The 15,469-nt window shown below is 48.2% G+C and overlaps 1 protein-coding gene across 1 annotated transcript; it reads left to right on the top strand.

The window, feature by feature from the left end:
* Positions 1–12,362: 12,362 nt before the first annotated feature.
* On the top strand, positions 12,363–15,093 carry CLPSL2 (colipase like 2). The gene is made up of 3 exons (XM_032341360.1): positions 12,363–12,446; positions 13,135–13,257; positions 14,998–15,093. Exons 1-3 carry the CDS (start codon positions 12,363–12,365, stop codon positions 15,091–15,093), a joined length of 303 nt encoding a protein of 100 aa, XP_032197251.1.
* The last annotated feature ends 376 nt before the right edge of the window (positions 15,094–15,469 follow it).

Genomic DNA, 15,469 nt, shown 5'->3' with positions numbered 1-15,469 from the left:
TCTCCACCACATCCAACCAGCCATTCCAAACATCCCACATCTATCCAAATTCTTTATTTCCCACTGCTGCTACCCTGTGTCCTCCATCAGGACTTTTGGGTATCATTTTCTACTTCTGTTATCCATTCTCTCCAGCCCAACATACTCTAGGCTAATCTCAGAACCCCACATTACATCATCCTCAAAAACATTTAGGCGTTCCCTACTGTCATAATGAACTTTTTCTCAAACCCAAAGCCAAGTCTCATCATCTGACAAGTATAATTGTACTTATACCAAAAGTAGGTTGAGTTCTGTCCTCAAAGACTGGGCCACTGCGCCCCACTCTTTTTTAACATGATGGCACCAAATGAATTAGCTTTGTATTTAAGGTCCTTCATGATCTGGTCCTATTGCTTGCCCCTAGCCTACCATATAAAATCTCTTCTCCTGCCAAACTAGAGGGAACTAGTAGTCACTGCTCACCTAATCCTACCGGGTGGGGCTTGCTTCTAAGCTTTTGATACAATGCTCCCCATGGCTACAATGCCCTCTCTTTTCCATTGGGCTGTGTCCTATAGTGTCATCAGAGTTGAATGACGTCCTACTGCAGCCTAGAGCTTTCCTCAACCAGCCTTTGCTGCTTTCTGTAGTACTCCGTATCTGAACCTTTCATTCAGCATTTGGCCAATTAAATCTTTGATCTTATAAACTTTGTTCTTTTTGTAGAAGATCATATTTGACTCCTTATAAAGCCTTGAAGGAAGAGCCTGCTCTGCATAGGCACAAGATAGTAATTGGCTGATGGTAATCAAAGGGGAGTTGGCAGCGGGCGATGAGATGGGGAGGGGGTGGTTTGGTTATTTGTGGCTGTGTAACAACTATGACCAAATTTTGCATGTCAGTCTGGGTCCAATCAAGGGACAGAAACCACACAGTGATCTGAACAAGGTAATTTTAATATAATTATGACACCAGGGGATTAGAGTAACAAAAGACTTGGTTAGTAAGCAGTAAAGAATACATGAATTATAAATGGAGGAGCAGCCCTACCCCCAGGGCTGAGGTTTAGGGTAGTGCAAGGAAGAGACACCCCCCATCCACACTAAAGCTGAAACCCAGACCTTGGTGAGAACACAGCCTATGGCTCACCAGATGGCAGAAAAGTTGCTATACTGTCATGAGAGTGGAACATGCCAGAAAGCTGCCCCTCTAGGATGCCAGGGAAACTTCTTCACGGGGAAGTGCCAACTCAAAGGCTAGAAAACCAGGTGCCTGGGTGGCTCAGATGGTTGGCCGTCTGTCTTTGGCTCAAGTCATGATCTCAGGGTCCTGGGATCAATCCCCGCATCAGGGGGGGTCCTTGCTCAGTGGGGAGCCTGCTTCTTCCTCTCCCTCCGCCCCACCCCCTGCTCCTGCTTTCTGGCTCACGCACGTGCTCTCTCTCTCTCTCTCTCTGAAATGAATAAATAAAAAAATCTTAAAAAAAAAAAAAAGAGAAAACTGTCCACTGGGCGCAGCTAGCCTCTATGTACCACGGAAGCCTGGTGCTCGACATTGTGACTGCTGCAGGAGCCTCATGCCGGAGAAGCCAAGTGTACAGCAGAGGCTGGGTGCTGGAGAAGCTGCAAACACTGAAAGGGGAGGAGTCACACCACTTACATTATTGCCCAAGGTGGGCAGTGCCGGGAGAAGCTGCTAGCTGCTGGCACCAGGCATCGGGCACTGGTAAAGCTGGAGATTCCCAGTTGCACACAGGAAGCAAAATCCTTTTCTCCTGCAACCTCCCTCCCTCTCTCCTTCTTAGCAATTTAAAACCTCAGTAAGCATTTGTTATCTCCCCTAGAAATCCAGACGCATCTGAGCTGGGCAGTGCCGATTCAGTCAAGCTACAATTGTGGTCAAACTTTTGGCCTGGGCTGCAGTTATCCAAAGGCTTGACTGGGGCTGGAGGATCCACTTCCAAGATGGTTCATTCATCTGGCTGGCAAGCTGATGCTAGCTCTTCGTAGGAGGCCTCAATTTCCCTACATGTGGGCATCTCCACAGGGATGCTTGGGAGACCTCATGACGTAGCAGCTGGCTTCCCTGAGAGAGGTTCATCCAAGACAAAGCAGGGAAAAAGCTGCAATAATTTTTCGGACCTAACGTCAGAAGTCATACCTTATCACTCTGCTATATTCAACTCATTAGAAGTGATTTGCTGATTCACATTTAAGGCAGGGAGAACTAGGCTCTACTCTTTTTTACATTAAAACATTTTTTAAATCTTTTTTTTTTTTTTAAGTAGATTCCATGCTCAATATGGAGCCCAACATAGGACTTGAACTCAAGACCCTGACATCAAGACCTGAGCTGAGATCTAGAGTCGGACACTTAACCGACTGAGCCACCCAGGCACCCCTAGGCTCTACCTTTTGAAGGGAAGAGTGGCAAAGAATTTGTGAATGTTTAAGAACCACAACAGGGGGCATCGATCAACCAGGACTAATGGAACACCTGCTGTGTGCTCAGAAGCTCAATGCATCTGTCTCCGCCTACAGAGGCTGGCTTTCAAGGAGAAGAGAAATTTCATAACTGAGAGTTGCCATCATCTCTCTTCCCTCAGGCTTCCTTTCAGATGGTTAGCTGTTTCCTTACCTTCTTTTACCTTCAGGCAATTACATTTCCAAGGAAATTTCCATCTTTTCAGTTGATTCTGAGAAGGCTTCAGAGAAGAGGGGCTTGACTGGATCTCTGAAGAGGAGAGGGGAGGAGAGGAAAGAAAGGGAGGAGCTCCTCCGGGTGGGAAACCTTTGGCACTTGCTACAGCTTCTCTGGCGATGAGTAACAGATTTCAAAATGAATGAGCAAGAAGCAAACAAATAATAATAGAAAAACAGAAATGTGATTTCTTAAAATAGTTTAGGTATTGTTGTTCGAGATGCAGTGGCCTAGATACACACAATAGAGTGAGAAGAGGGAAGGAAGGCAGAGAATTTTACCAAAAGGGACCCAGTCAGTTTCCCTCAGATGGGACTATGGTAGGGGCTGGCTTGCTGTTAGATGACAGTTAGCCAGACTGTCAGTTACAGGACAAGGGAACTTCAGCTGTGCCCACAAGATGACTTCCAGCAGGATCCCAGCACAACATTCTCAAGCGAACGGGACCAGAGTCCGTAGCTTTGTGCTGCTAAGTCTTAAAGGAAAGCATCTCTTTCCCTCTCAGCTCACATGTTACCATTAACTGCTCCCTGAGCCCAAAGCAATAAGGACTGCAGAGTTGCGGTTATGAGTGAAGAAACAAAGTAAAGGAGAGAGATTGATTTATCTTCTGCAAAACAGGATTTTTTAAAATCACCAGCAAATATAACTTTTATCGCTCTCCAATAATAATAGCTGGTAAGTGTGGTAAACAGCCTTCTAAAATGACCCCAATGACCTCCACTTCCTAAATATGCCTTGTGCAATCTGCCCCCCTTGAATGTGACCTGGACCTAGTGACTTGTTTCTAACCAACAGAAGATGGCAAAGAAGAGAATAAAAAAAAAATATATCAATTTTTTTAAAAGATTTTTTTTAAAGATTTTTATTTATTTATTTGAGAGAGAGAGAGAGAGAGAGAGAGAAAGAGAGAGAACATGAGCAGGGGGAGGGGCAAAGGGAGAAGCAGAAGCAAAATTCCCACCGAGCAGGGAGCCCAATGCAGGACTTGATCTTAGGACCCTGGGATCATGACCTGAGCAGAAGGCAGACAAACAACTGAGCCACCCAGGCACCCTGAGACTGTTACTTTTAAGATTAGAGTACAAAAGACTATGGCTCCAATCTTGCTTCTACTCTCTCCTGCCTTTCACTTGCTCATGACCATGAAGACAGCTGCCATGCTACAAGAGGTCCTATGGAGAGATCTATGTGGCAAGGAACCCGGCAAGACTCAGACCAAAGCTCGTGAAGAACAGAGACTGTCAGTCTAACACCCTGCAAGGAACCAAGACCTCCCAACCACCACTTGAGGGAGCTTGGAAACAGATCCACCCCCCGCAAGCCTGAAGGTTACCTTGAATGTACCCTTGTGAGAGACCCAGAGTCACGGGACCCAGCTATGCTGTGATTGGATTCCTGACACACACAGACTGTAAAACAAGAAATGATGGGTCAAGCCACTAAGCTTTGGGGTATTTCATTACGCAACGATAGGTAACAAATACAAAAAATGATTGTTGCCTGGGTCCCGTCACTGGGTCGGTTCTCTTCTTTCAAAACGAGAATGAGAACAAAACATTCTGCAATGCTACACTCATTGTGGGAGCTTAATGTCTGTGATCCCTGCCCACAGGAAACTAGAGCCGCTTGAATGTCCTGGAACATGATATGGTTTCCTTTGAGAGGAATAAAAAGTGAATGGATAGAGAGCTTTCCTCCTCCATGACACCTGGCCCCACTAAGTCAAAAGATAAATCAACACCCCAGCCTGAGAGGTCCCCCTTCCTCTCTGCTGTCTTCCTCTCCTCTTAGTCCTCCGCCCCAGAGCTTCTCAGTCATTGCCACCTTAAAACACTTCTTGTCCTTGAGTTGGGCCAGGGAGTCCCATAGCCAAAACTCAGTGATGCCTGTCTTTCCTTAATTGGGAGGAAAAGTGAAGTGAATAGATATTTTTCTCCTAAATGTTTGGCACTTACTACAGCTTATCTGCTGATGAGTAAGAGACTTCAAAATGAATGAGAACAGAGCAAACAAATAATAATAGAAAAACAGAAATGAGATTTCTTAAAATAGTTGATGTATTGTTGTCTGAGAAGCAGTGGCCTACATACATACAATAGAGTGAAAAGAGGGAAGGAAGGCAGAGAAAGAGAGCAGAGTTCATGAACTTGGATTACATCTTTTGCCATTTCCTGGTGTTCTACAGGGAGCACCAGAAGGTCCAAGTGGCCAGAGCAAGGGTGAGAACCTCAGCTATTCCCAAGGGAGTGAACAGATTCCTCAGATTTGACCCCAGGTTGGAACTTCAGGGGAAATTCCCTGAGGCTTGAGGTACCCCTGGTCACATTATTGGAAGGTGGAGAAGAGACACTGTAATGAATTGTGCTTCCTAAGGCTGGAACCATCAAGGCTAACGGCGGGGCTCCGGTGATGTCTTCTGGTTACAAGGCTGGCAAATATTTTCTGTTTCCAAGGGGTGTAAGTATGGGCACTGTGTTTGGCTCAGCCCTGTCAGTCTGAGATGACAATGACAAAAGCAAATGAATCCTCACTGTAGGGCCTCTCCGTTCTCTTATCACCCTGGGTGCTTAGATTCTAGGGGTTGCTGGAGTCAACTCTGAGTCAAGGAGGCAGAGAGGGTGAGGTATGGAGATCACATGATTAAGGAGATTAGAGCCAGGACTCTTGGGTATGAATGGGAATGTACCTTGTGGAATCAGAAAGCATACCCCTGGCAAACACACATTCAACACAGACTACTAGACTGCCGCCATGCCTCCATTTCTGTAGGACGCTACATTTCCCAGTTACCTTTGCAGGTACTTTTGGCCCTGTGAATATTACTGGTCCATAGTATACAAGAGTCCTTAAAAGGAGGATTCAGGGTGCGCCTGGGTGGCTCAGTGGGTTGGGCCTCTACCTTCAGCCCATGTCATGATCTCGGGGTCCTAGGATCGAGCCCTGCATCGGGCTCTCTGCTCGGTGGGGAGTCTGCTTCCCCCTCTCTTTCTGCCTCCCTCTCTGCCTGCTTGTGATCTCTCTTTCTCTCTGTCAAATAAATTAATTAAATCTTAAAAAAAAAAAAAAAGGAGAATTCACACCTTTTCTTCCCCCATTCTCCATTCTGTTGCCTGAAACAGGAACAGCTTGGAAAGCCATCTTGGACCTTGCTTATTAAAGCAGTACCTGTAGATGCAGAGCAGCTTGGGTCACGAGGCTTTGAAGCTACTATATCAGCTCTGGACTATGTATGTTTGGAATGTTACAAGAAAGAGAAATAAACCTCTGTCTTATATTAAGCCATTTATTTTTCAGTTTCTTTTACCACAGCTACACCTAATTGTATATCCTATAGCCCTGTCTTGGTAAATGAGATTACACTATTAGTGATTTGTTTCACACTTTACTTATTAGACAGACATTTGTTGAGCATTGAGTCCTCTTATTGTATTCTCTTAAATAGGAGCTGGCAGGTGAGCACAGAGCCAGGACCAACAAGGGACACAGGGGAGGGGAGCTCATCTATCTGTCTGTTTTCCCCAGGACCATCTCTTGCCTTGGTTTCCACAAGTGGCAGATACCATGTTTTGTCTATGAAGCCACTGTAACTTTTAGGGGAAAGGAACTACGATTACCATGGGAGTCTCCAGGGAAGAGAGCAAGTTTAAGTTACTGTTAGCACAGAGCAGCGGGAGCATTCTCTCTTGATTTGTTGCCAGAAGAAATTGACAAAGCAGCTTCCATTGACCTTCCAGAGAGTGGAGGATGGGCGCATGAGAACAGCACAGTTGGGAAGGGGGAAGGCTGTGGGGCATGGGACTTCCCTACCAAATTGCCAGAGGAGAGGAAAAACCCTGACCACCAAATTTGTAATTTTAAAAAATCCAACATATTAAATATACATGAAAGAGAAACATAGAAATAAAAGGCATGTGTTGGCATTCAAAGGGACATGCAGCTGTAAAAATTGAAAAGTTTTCAGATAGGGAGTAGAAACCTACCTCCGCACCAGGTAACCTGTACCACTTCCAGACATTTTGTCCCTGTGCTGTCCACTGGCTTGTTTAACTTCTGTTCCACCTCCTCCTGGTGTGCCTTCCCGTAGAGCTGGACTGGAAAGCAAAACATTAGACTATCACACCCAGGACTTCAGATGTGATTTAGGTATAAAGATCCCCTGCACTGCCTAAAGAACTGATGGGCATGGAGGTGAGTGGAGTAGAGGAATTTGTGGGGGAGGCATTCTCTTTTTTGGGTAGGGCAGATATCGCAGACACAGGCAGTCATTTGACCTTGGGTCCCTGATCATGAGATCAAAGCTAAGGTGTGTGTTCCTGGTACCAACAGTGGCAGTGATGGCTTCCTGAATCCTACCTTCCCGATGGTGACAGGGGTAGTGGCTTTCCTGGCAGCTCAGTTCTGCAGTGGTTTGGGGGTTTCGTGCCTGGAGGCTCAGTCTCGTAAGCCCCCAGTCGTCTGTCTTACTACATCTCTTTCTGCTAGATAGGCACAGTGGTGTCTGTTATCTGCAACTGGAGCCTGATGCTAACGTGCCTAACATAAAGCAGGGCTCACTAAATGTTTGTTGAATGAATGAATCAGTGGGCAAATGGACACTGATGCCTGCAGTCAAATCAGCTGGACTCAGTAGAGTGCTGAAATCAATTTGGTGGATTCTAACCCACATTTTTGAAGATTTTATTTCTTTTAGGGAGAGGGAGAGAGAGCCTGAGAAGAGGAAGGGGCAGAGAGTGAAGGACAAGGAGAGAGAATCCCAAGCACAGCCTGCACTGAGTAGAAAGACTCCATCTCACAAGCCTGAGCTGAAACCAAGAGTCAGACACTTAGCGGATTGAGCCATGCAGGCGCCCCCCAACCAACATTTTAAAAAGATGAATAAAGAATCTCAGAACAGATAATATACAGTAAATGTATTACTTTGTGAAACTTCAGTTGCATGCACAGACATACACACATTTGCCGTGGTGATAATCCAAATATTTGACCACCAGCATGACACAGACATCAACCAATTAGAGTGGTTAACAGTATCTACTGGTGTCTGAATACCAGTATAAAATGTATCTCCTTAGGGGTGCCTGAGTGGCTCAGTGGGTTAAAGCCTCTGCCTTTGGCTCAGGTCATGATCCCAGCGTCCTGGGATCAAGCCCAGCATTGGGCTCTCTGCTCAGCATGGAGCCTGCTTCCTCCTCTCTCTCAGCCTACTTGTAATCTCTGTCTGTCAAACAAATAAATAAAACCTTTTTAAAAAAATGTATGTCCTTTAGTAAAAAAAAAAAAAAAAAGTTAAATTCATTGGTCTGTGAATTGTAGCCTAATGCTTTTGGGGAATGGGAGGCAGTGGGCCCATGTTTCTAAGCACCCTTCCTTTGGCATTGTCCTTGGCCAAAGGAACATGTCCATGATCCACTCCTGCCCTTGCGGGAACCTTTTCTGGATCTAGAGCAGTCCTCACATGGCATGGGTTGGGATATTCTAGATATCTGTGTTTCTGCCGGCCAACATCCATCCCCATTTGTCAGGAACCAGCAATTCCCCATCTCTCTGCTGCCACCCCTAGCTCAGGCGTCAACTGCTGAGTCTCAGGGCCCTGCAAGTTTCCCAAACTTGACTGACTCCTGACTCCACCATGTCCTTGCACAAGCAGACAGCCTGTCCTCACTGTGCTCTGCTCCTTCTTACCTCCAAATCTTTGCTCACTCTGGATCCCTGCGTGGAAGCCCTTTAATCCGAGCTTGCCTGAATCCTAGTTTCTCTTCAAGGCTTTGAAAAAGAACACCCAGCCACTTTTCCTGCTGACATCTGAGACTGTCCTGGGCATTCTACATAGAACATTGGTGTCTTCACCCTTTCACCCCCAAATATTTCCCACTCCCCATCTTCTCTAGGAAGCTTTGGCTGGGCTGACCCCACATCTCAAACTCTTTTGAGTGCCTCCTTATTCGTCGTTCTCCCCAGATTACCTTGAGAGTTCCTTCAGGAATGAATTGAGTAATAAACAATTTCCATTACATCAGTTTTCTCCAGAATTTTATTTTGGAATTTCCCAGACTGATAAAACTTCTTGGGCCCCGAGTGGCTCAGTCAATTGAGCCTCTGATTCTTGGTTTCAGCTCAGGTCATTACCTCTTGGTTGTGAGATCAGCCACGTATCAGGTTCTGCACTCAGCCCAGAGTCTACTTCAAATTCTCTCTCCCCCTCCAGCTCTCTCTCTCTCAAATAAATAAAATAAGTAAATAAAATGTTTAAAAAAAAAAAAACCTTCCAAAAAACTCTGGGAACTGACAGAATTTGCATATTAACCACTTGTATATAACAACCATGTAACAATAACAGGAAAAACCAAAAGAAACTACCATTGTGTTATTGCCAATGTTTCATGAAAACATATTTGAACACCAAGAAAGTAGGAAGGGCATAATTTCAGAACAAAGAATCATTCTTTAAGTTCATCTTTAACAAAAAACCCTACATCACCTCCATTTTCTCCATTTTGCCGAGGATCAGTGAAAACATTGTCATGGAAACCACCAGAAAGGTGCAGGAAGGGAGAGACAGTGGAGAATGTCAGAAGGTGAAGAGACAGAGAATTGGGGGTAGGAGCAGATCACAGAGGTCCCCCAGTGAGGTGTCCCCCTGTCTTGGACTGACTCCCATTCTTCTCAGACAAGACTGGACCATGTTTGGACCCTGGCCCGGGGGCAGCACTGTGGCCACACTCACAGGTCAGGTGGCTCAGTGACCACTCCTATACCCCTGGCCCTGGACACCCTGGTGATCTGGCTCCCACTCGCGCTTCTTGCTGCAGAGGTGTCCTGGATTTGTGCCTGTGACCAGCACCGGCTGGACTGGGGAGACAAGCCCCTGGTACAGGAGAAGGAGTGCAGGACTTGGAGACAAGAGCCCAGGGTCTAGGCCAAGCTCTGCTGCTTTGCTTGTGCAAGTCTCTCCTTCTCTGGGTGTCCGTTTCCTCACCTTAAAATGAAGGTTCTAAACCAGTCTTAAGTCATTTCTGAGGAAAAATGCAGACACTTGTCTTAAAAAAAAATTGTTTAAGCCATGCACATAGAATTTCAGGGGCTCCACCATCCCCTCTGAGCCTTCAGTGAACTTCCCAGGGGCCCTGGGACCCCAGATCAAGAATCTCAGCTTGCCAATCCTGACACACAGTGGCTGGCCTCTTGCCTCCAAATGTGTCCTCTTTGGAGAAGTTAACAGTATTTTCCAGTTTCCTAACACTCACAAGGGCATGACCAAACACCTCAGGGAAGGAGAGAACTCTGTACAAAGAGTTATGAGTGCCTGAAGATCCCCTCTAGTTCACAGTGGGGCTGGGAGAGACTGTCAGCTTCGTGGTGGGGAACTAGCTGCCCAAAGCAGCAGACCATAGGTCTGGAGAGCTGTAGATCACGACTCCTGGATGGGGAGGACACTGTGATAACAAAATTCCTTTACTGAGAACAAGGCCTTAAGGTCACACACTGCAGTGCGAGACAGGGGTAAGAGCTTGGGCTCCGTAGCTAGAATGCCCTGCATTTGTATCAAGGCTCTGTGACTTAATTGTGCTATTTGGGCAAGTTATTGTGCCTTGAATTTTTGGGTTCTTCATCTGTAAAATGGGGCTAAGACTTATGCAGCAGAAATGATAGAATACACTGAGTTCTCTGAGACTTCCTTGAATTTCCCATCCTCCCTTGCAGAAGCTGAGGTCATGTGACTAGTTTTGGCCAATGGTCTGTGAGTGAAGAGGCATGTGTCACTCCAGGCTGAGGCACTGAAGTGTCTGTATTCTTTCTCCATCTCTCTCTTCCACCTTCCAGCGTGACCCTGGAGGCCAGTCTTCCAGATGGTGTAGCTACAAGACAGAAGAAAGATCTTCTGTTCCATACCAGATTTTACACGAGTGATAAATAAGACATTATTGTGCCAAGCCACTGAAATTTCAGGAGCTCTCTGTTGCGGCAGATAGTGTTAATTACCCTGACTAATACAGGGACATCTGTTGATGCATCCCAAACCCTCTGAGTACAGTGGAAGCTCTTATTCTCAGACGAAAGCCTTAAGGCCCCTATTTTAGTCAGCCCAGCTAACATAACAAAATATCACAGACTAGGGAGCTTAAATGACAGAGATGTATTTCCCACAGTTCTGAAAACTGGAACCCCCAAATCAGGGTGCCAGCATGGTCAGGTTCTGGTGAGAGCCCTCTTCTTGGTTTGCAGATGGCTGCATTTTGTGCTGTGTCCTCATATAGCAGACAGAAAGAGACATCAAGCTCTCTGGTGTCTTTTTTTTTTTTTTTTTTAAAGTAATTTCTACCACCAATGTGGGGCTCGAACTTGTGATCCCGGATCAAGAGTAGAGATGCTCTATCAAGTGAACCAGCCAGGTGCCCTTCTGGTGTCTCTTCCTATGAGGGCACTAAACCCCTTAGGGGGGAACCCTTATGACCTCGTCTAAACCTAATCACTTCCTGAAGTCCCCATTTCCACATATATCAACACATTGTGGGGGCAGGGCTTCAACATAGGAATTTGGGAGGGGGCATAAGTGGGTCTGTAGCTCCCCCTACAAAGCCAGGCCTTCTCACATCTCTTCTTAAAAGCAATTTTTTTTCAAGATTGATTGATTGATTGATTGATTGATTTTAGAGAGAGGGAGAGAGGGAGAAAGCAGGCAGGGGGAGGGGTAGAGAGAAAGGGAGAGAGAGAATCTCAAGCAGACTCCCCATGGAGTGCAGAGTCCTACACGGAGCTTGATCTCATGACCCTGAGATCATGACCTGAGCCAAACTCAAGAGTGGGACGACTAACCCACTGAGCCCCCCAGGTGCCCCAAAAGCAGATTTTTAAAAGCAGAAGCAGGCAAGTGTGAGGTGAGGTGGGGGTTTCATGAAGAGGGATGTCCTGAGGAAGGTGCCTGTCCCAAAATTCCACTGATCACTATATGCTGCTGTCCCTTAAACCCCCTTTCCTTCTGAGTCTTCCTCTCTCCTCCCCTCCCTTGTCCCCAACTTTTCATACAATTCAGAGACAAAATCTTAGACAATTAATCATCTAACCCAGACCAGACACATCCTAGGTCTTGGAGGCCATCTTGTCTTACTTCCTGTTTCTTACCGACAGCAAGACTGGACCTCGAGAGGTCCAGGGAAAAGCTCCAGAAGTTGGCGCTGGCTTCTCCAAAAGATACAGGATGGGGGGCTGCTGGGGGCACCAAGGACAAAGAGAAAGAGAGAGTCAGACTATTAGGAAGGAAGCTCATTTCATTTCGGTATATCGACTTTGCATCATTTTTCAAAGCAAAATATTCTTTCACAGGTGTTTTTTTTTTTTTTTTTTTTTTTTTTCCAATTTGGAAGTCATGCCTAGGGAGGCTCCTAGGGCCCCTAAAATGTGCACTCCAGTCTGTCCAAGGCTTGACTCAGGGTGTCCCGGGAGCTCTTTTCCTTACTCCATTAGCTTCCCAGGGCCCCGGGGGAGTCCTCAGCGGTGCAGGAAAGGGCTTCTGTCTGCCTCTGCTCCTGAGCAGCCTGTGACCATTAAATTCTTCACCCTCCACCTCCAGCCCAGGGCGGGCCCCTGGGGCACCAGGTCACATGCCAGGCAAGGGGTTTATCCCTGCGGCCCCTCCAGCCCCAGCAGAGCCTTGAAACTTGGCGCCCAGGCCCATGCCCATGGCCACAGCCTTCATGCTCCTTGTGGGGGTCCTGCTCCCTTGCTGGGGCGATTTCCGGCTCTTTAAAAAGAGGTTCATGAAGGTGAGCCAAAAGAGCATTTTGAACTTTCTACTATAGTGGGCGTGGGGGTGAGGTGTCTGGCATCACAGACCAGCCAGGAGACCCCAGTTGGGTTTGAAGCGTGAAATAGGGGGGTGGGTAGGGGTACCACCCCAAAATGGGGACTTGTTCCCGGGGCTGGAAGCTTAATGTGTCCCTCCCCATCCCCAAAGAGCTTCAAAGTTCTGCTTCACCTCCCCAGTGAGCCTGGAGGTGAAAGAAAATGGTCTTATGACCAGTACCTCCCCTGAGCCAGTGCCCACCCCCACCGTCTCAGACCTGGTCCCCAGCCACACCTTACCAACCTGCCCTCACTCCCTCTTCTCCCTCTCCTGAGCACAATCACTGTTCCTTCCATTCCCTGTCTTTCTCCCCCTCCCTTTCTTTCCACGCAACCCCCACCCCCCAAACCAAGGTGTGATCTGGGAGTATTTGCTCCCCTAGCACTAGGGAGATGGAGGCCCAGGAAAGGAGAGGCAGAGAGGGAAGTACTAGCCTCCTGTTCTTCTGCTTCTCTGAGCATTGCTGGGGCGGGTGCAGGGTGGGGGTGGCACCTGCTGGTCACCACCTCATGGCTTCTCTTTCTGGACCCCTGGGGCCTTGACGATGCCCCCCATCCCTCCCACTCCTTGGCATGCCGCCAGAGAGCTGGTGACAGTTGTCCCCACAGGTGAATGGTGCTGAGTGCTCCCACCACTCTGAGTGTGCCAGTGACTGCTGCCTGATGGACCTGGACCGTGCTGGTGCCTTCTGTGCCCCTAGGGCCAGAATGGCCATGTTGTGCTTGTTCCAGGTGATGCTCTGGGCTGGTGCAGTTGACTCTGCCTTGAGGGGTGGGGGAGGCTACAAAAGTCCACGTGGCTGTCCCTGCTTTCCCACCCTCTGCCTGGGTGCCCTCACCCCTTCCTCCTCCCGGCAAGCTCCTACTCGTCCTGCAGGACAACTCCAGTCACCTCCTCAGGGAAGCCTTCCCTCCCTGGAGCTCATGGGAGCTCCAAGGGGAGCTCCTCATGGGAGGGTATGGAGCTCACACCCTCATCGTGGTGTGGCTCCAGCCAATTGGCCTTGTTTTCCCTCTGCCTCCACCACTGGCGGGAGCCCTTCCGGGGTGGGCTTACAGCAGGTTCACCTCTGAACCCCCACCCTCCCAACTTAGTACCTGCACATATTAGGGGTTCAACGAATGTTCGTTGAATGAACATCTCTCCCCTAACTCACTGAGACAAAGTTGATGGGAAGAGACTCTTCCCTACCCATTCCCCACCTCACTAATTTTTTTTTTTTAAAGATTTTATTTATTTATTTGACAGACGGAGATCACAAGCAGGCAGAGGCAGGCAGAGAGAGAGGAGGAAGCAGGCTCCCTGCTGAGCAGAGAGCCCGATGCGGGGCTCGATCCCAGGACTCTGAGATCATGACCTGAGCCGAAGGCAGCGGCTTAACCCACTGAGCCACCCAGGCGCCCCCTCACTAATTTTTTTTGAACGATTTTATTTATTTTTCAGAAAGAAAGAGCGCACAAGCAGGCAGAGTGGCAGGCAGAGGCAGAGAGAGAAGCTGGCTCCCTGCTGAGCAAGGAGCCTGATGCTGAACTTGATCCCCGGACCCTAGGATCATGAGCCAAAGGCAGACGCCTAACTGACTGAGCCACCCAGGTGTCCCCCTACTTCCCTAATTTTTTGAGAGGCTCATGGCCTTGTGGGGACTGGACCACAGCTTGGGAGTGGGACCTGAGTTTGTTTCTTTGTTTAAGAGTTTAGTTCTTTATTTGACAGAGAGAAAGAGAGAGAGAGAGAGTGCACATAAACAGGGGGAGCTGCAGAGGCAGAGGGAGAAGCAAGCTTCCTGCTGAGGAGGGAGCCTGATGCAGGGCTCTATCCCAGCACACTGGGATCACGATCTAAGCCAAAGGCAGACAGTTAACCATTTGAGCCACCCAGGGGCCCTGGACCTGAGCTTTTCCACTTCCTGTCTTTGTGACATCAACCAGGTCACTTCTGCTCTCTGAGCCTCAGTTTCCTCATCTGTAAAATGGGGCTAAAGCCACAACCTCACTGGGTTGTCTTGGCAACAATGGTGTTCACTGGAGCTTGGTTATGAGCCGGCAGAAATGCGGAACACAGCGTACATGTTGTTACTACTCGTCATTTCTTATCTGGCCCTGGGCCCACGCCTTTCTAGAATGGGCTCGGCCTCCACGTCCCTGTCTGGGGAGCTGCCAGTGCCCTAGGGAGGCAGCCAGTCCCCTGACTCTACAGCTGGGGTGGCCAGAGGGTCTTTTCATTATGGCCCCTTGCTCTATTTTATCCAGGTCCTCATGATCACCCTGTGGGGCAAGTTACTATTACTATCCCCATTTGACAGATGAGGAAACTGAGACCAAGAAGCTCATTAACTTGCCTAAAGTCATAAAGCTATCCTCGGCAGAGCTGACACCCCTTTATTCATGCTGTGTTCCTCCTCCCCGAGATGTTTAGGCCTCCTTCTTCCCTGCACCTCAGTGACCTCCAACTCTTGTTTGCATTTCCCACAGACCAAGGGAGCTATCAACATCATATGCCCCTGCCAACGTGGCTTGAGTTGCATAACCAGGGACCCATTCTGTTCCCGCCGGTGCCATTTGATTTAGAGGAGGACATAGGCTGATTGCTGACCACCCCCGGCCCTGGGGCCAGAGGCCTGAAGAGCCCCCATATTGCTCACGATCCAGCTCCTGAGACATTAAACTCACTTCCTGACCGTGGCTTCTGTCTGCACTTCCTGGGAGAGGGAACCTGCTAGGTATTATTCCAGTCCAGGGGCGGGAAAGTTCGGTCCTGTCTGTGGTGGTCTCAGGCTGAACTGCAGGAGAGAAACAGGGTAGGGGAAGGTGAGTGAAGAGGAGGGGTCCTGGAAGGGTGTGGAGGGCTTTACAGGAAGAGTGGGGTTGAGGAATATGGCTGGAGAGCGTATGTTGGGGTGCTCATGGATGAGTATGAGGTAGGAAGGAGTGGAAGGGAATTTTG

This window comes from Mustela erminea, chromosome 4 (assembly GCF_009829155.1).
Source record: "Mustela erminea isolate mMusErm1 chromosome 4, mMusErm1.Pri, whole genome shotgun sequence".
Lineage (NCBI taxonomy): Eukaryota > Metazoa > Chordata > Mammalia > Carnivora > Mustelidae > Mustela > Mustela erminea.
The sequence above is the reverse complement of the archived record's forward strand: the minus strand, read 5'-3'. Positions and strand labels throughout refer to the sequence as shown.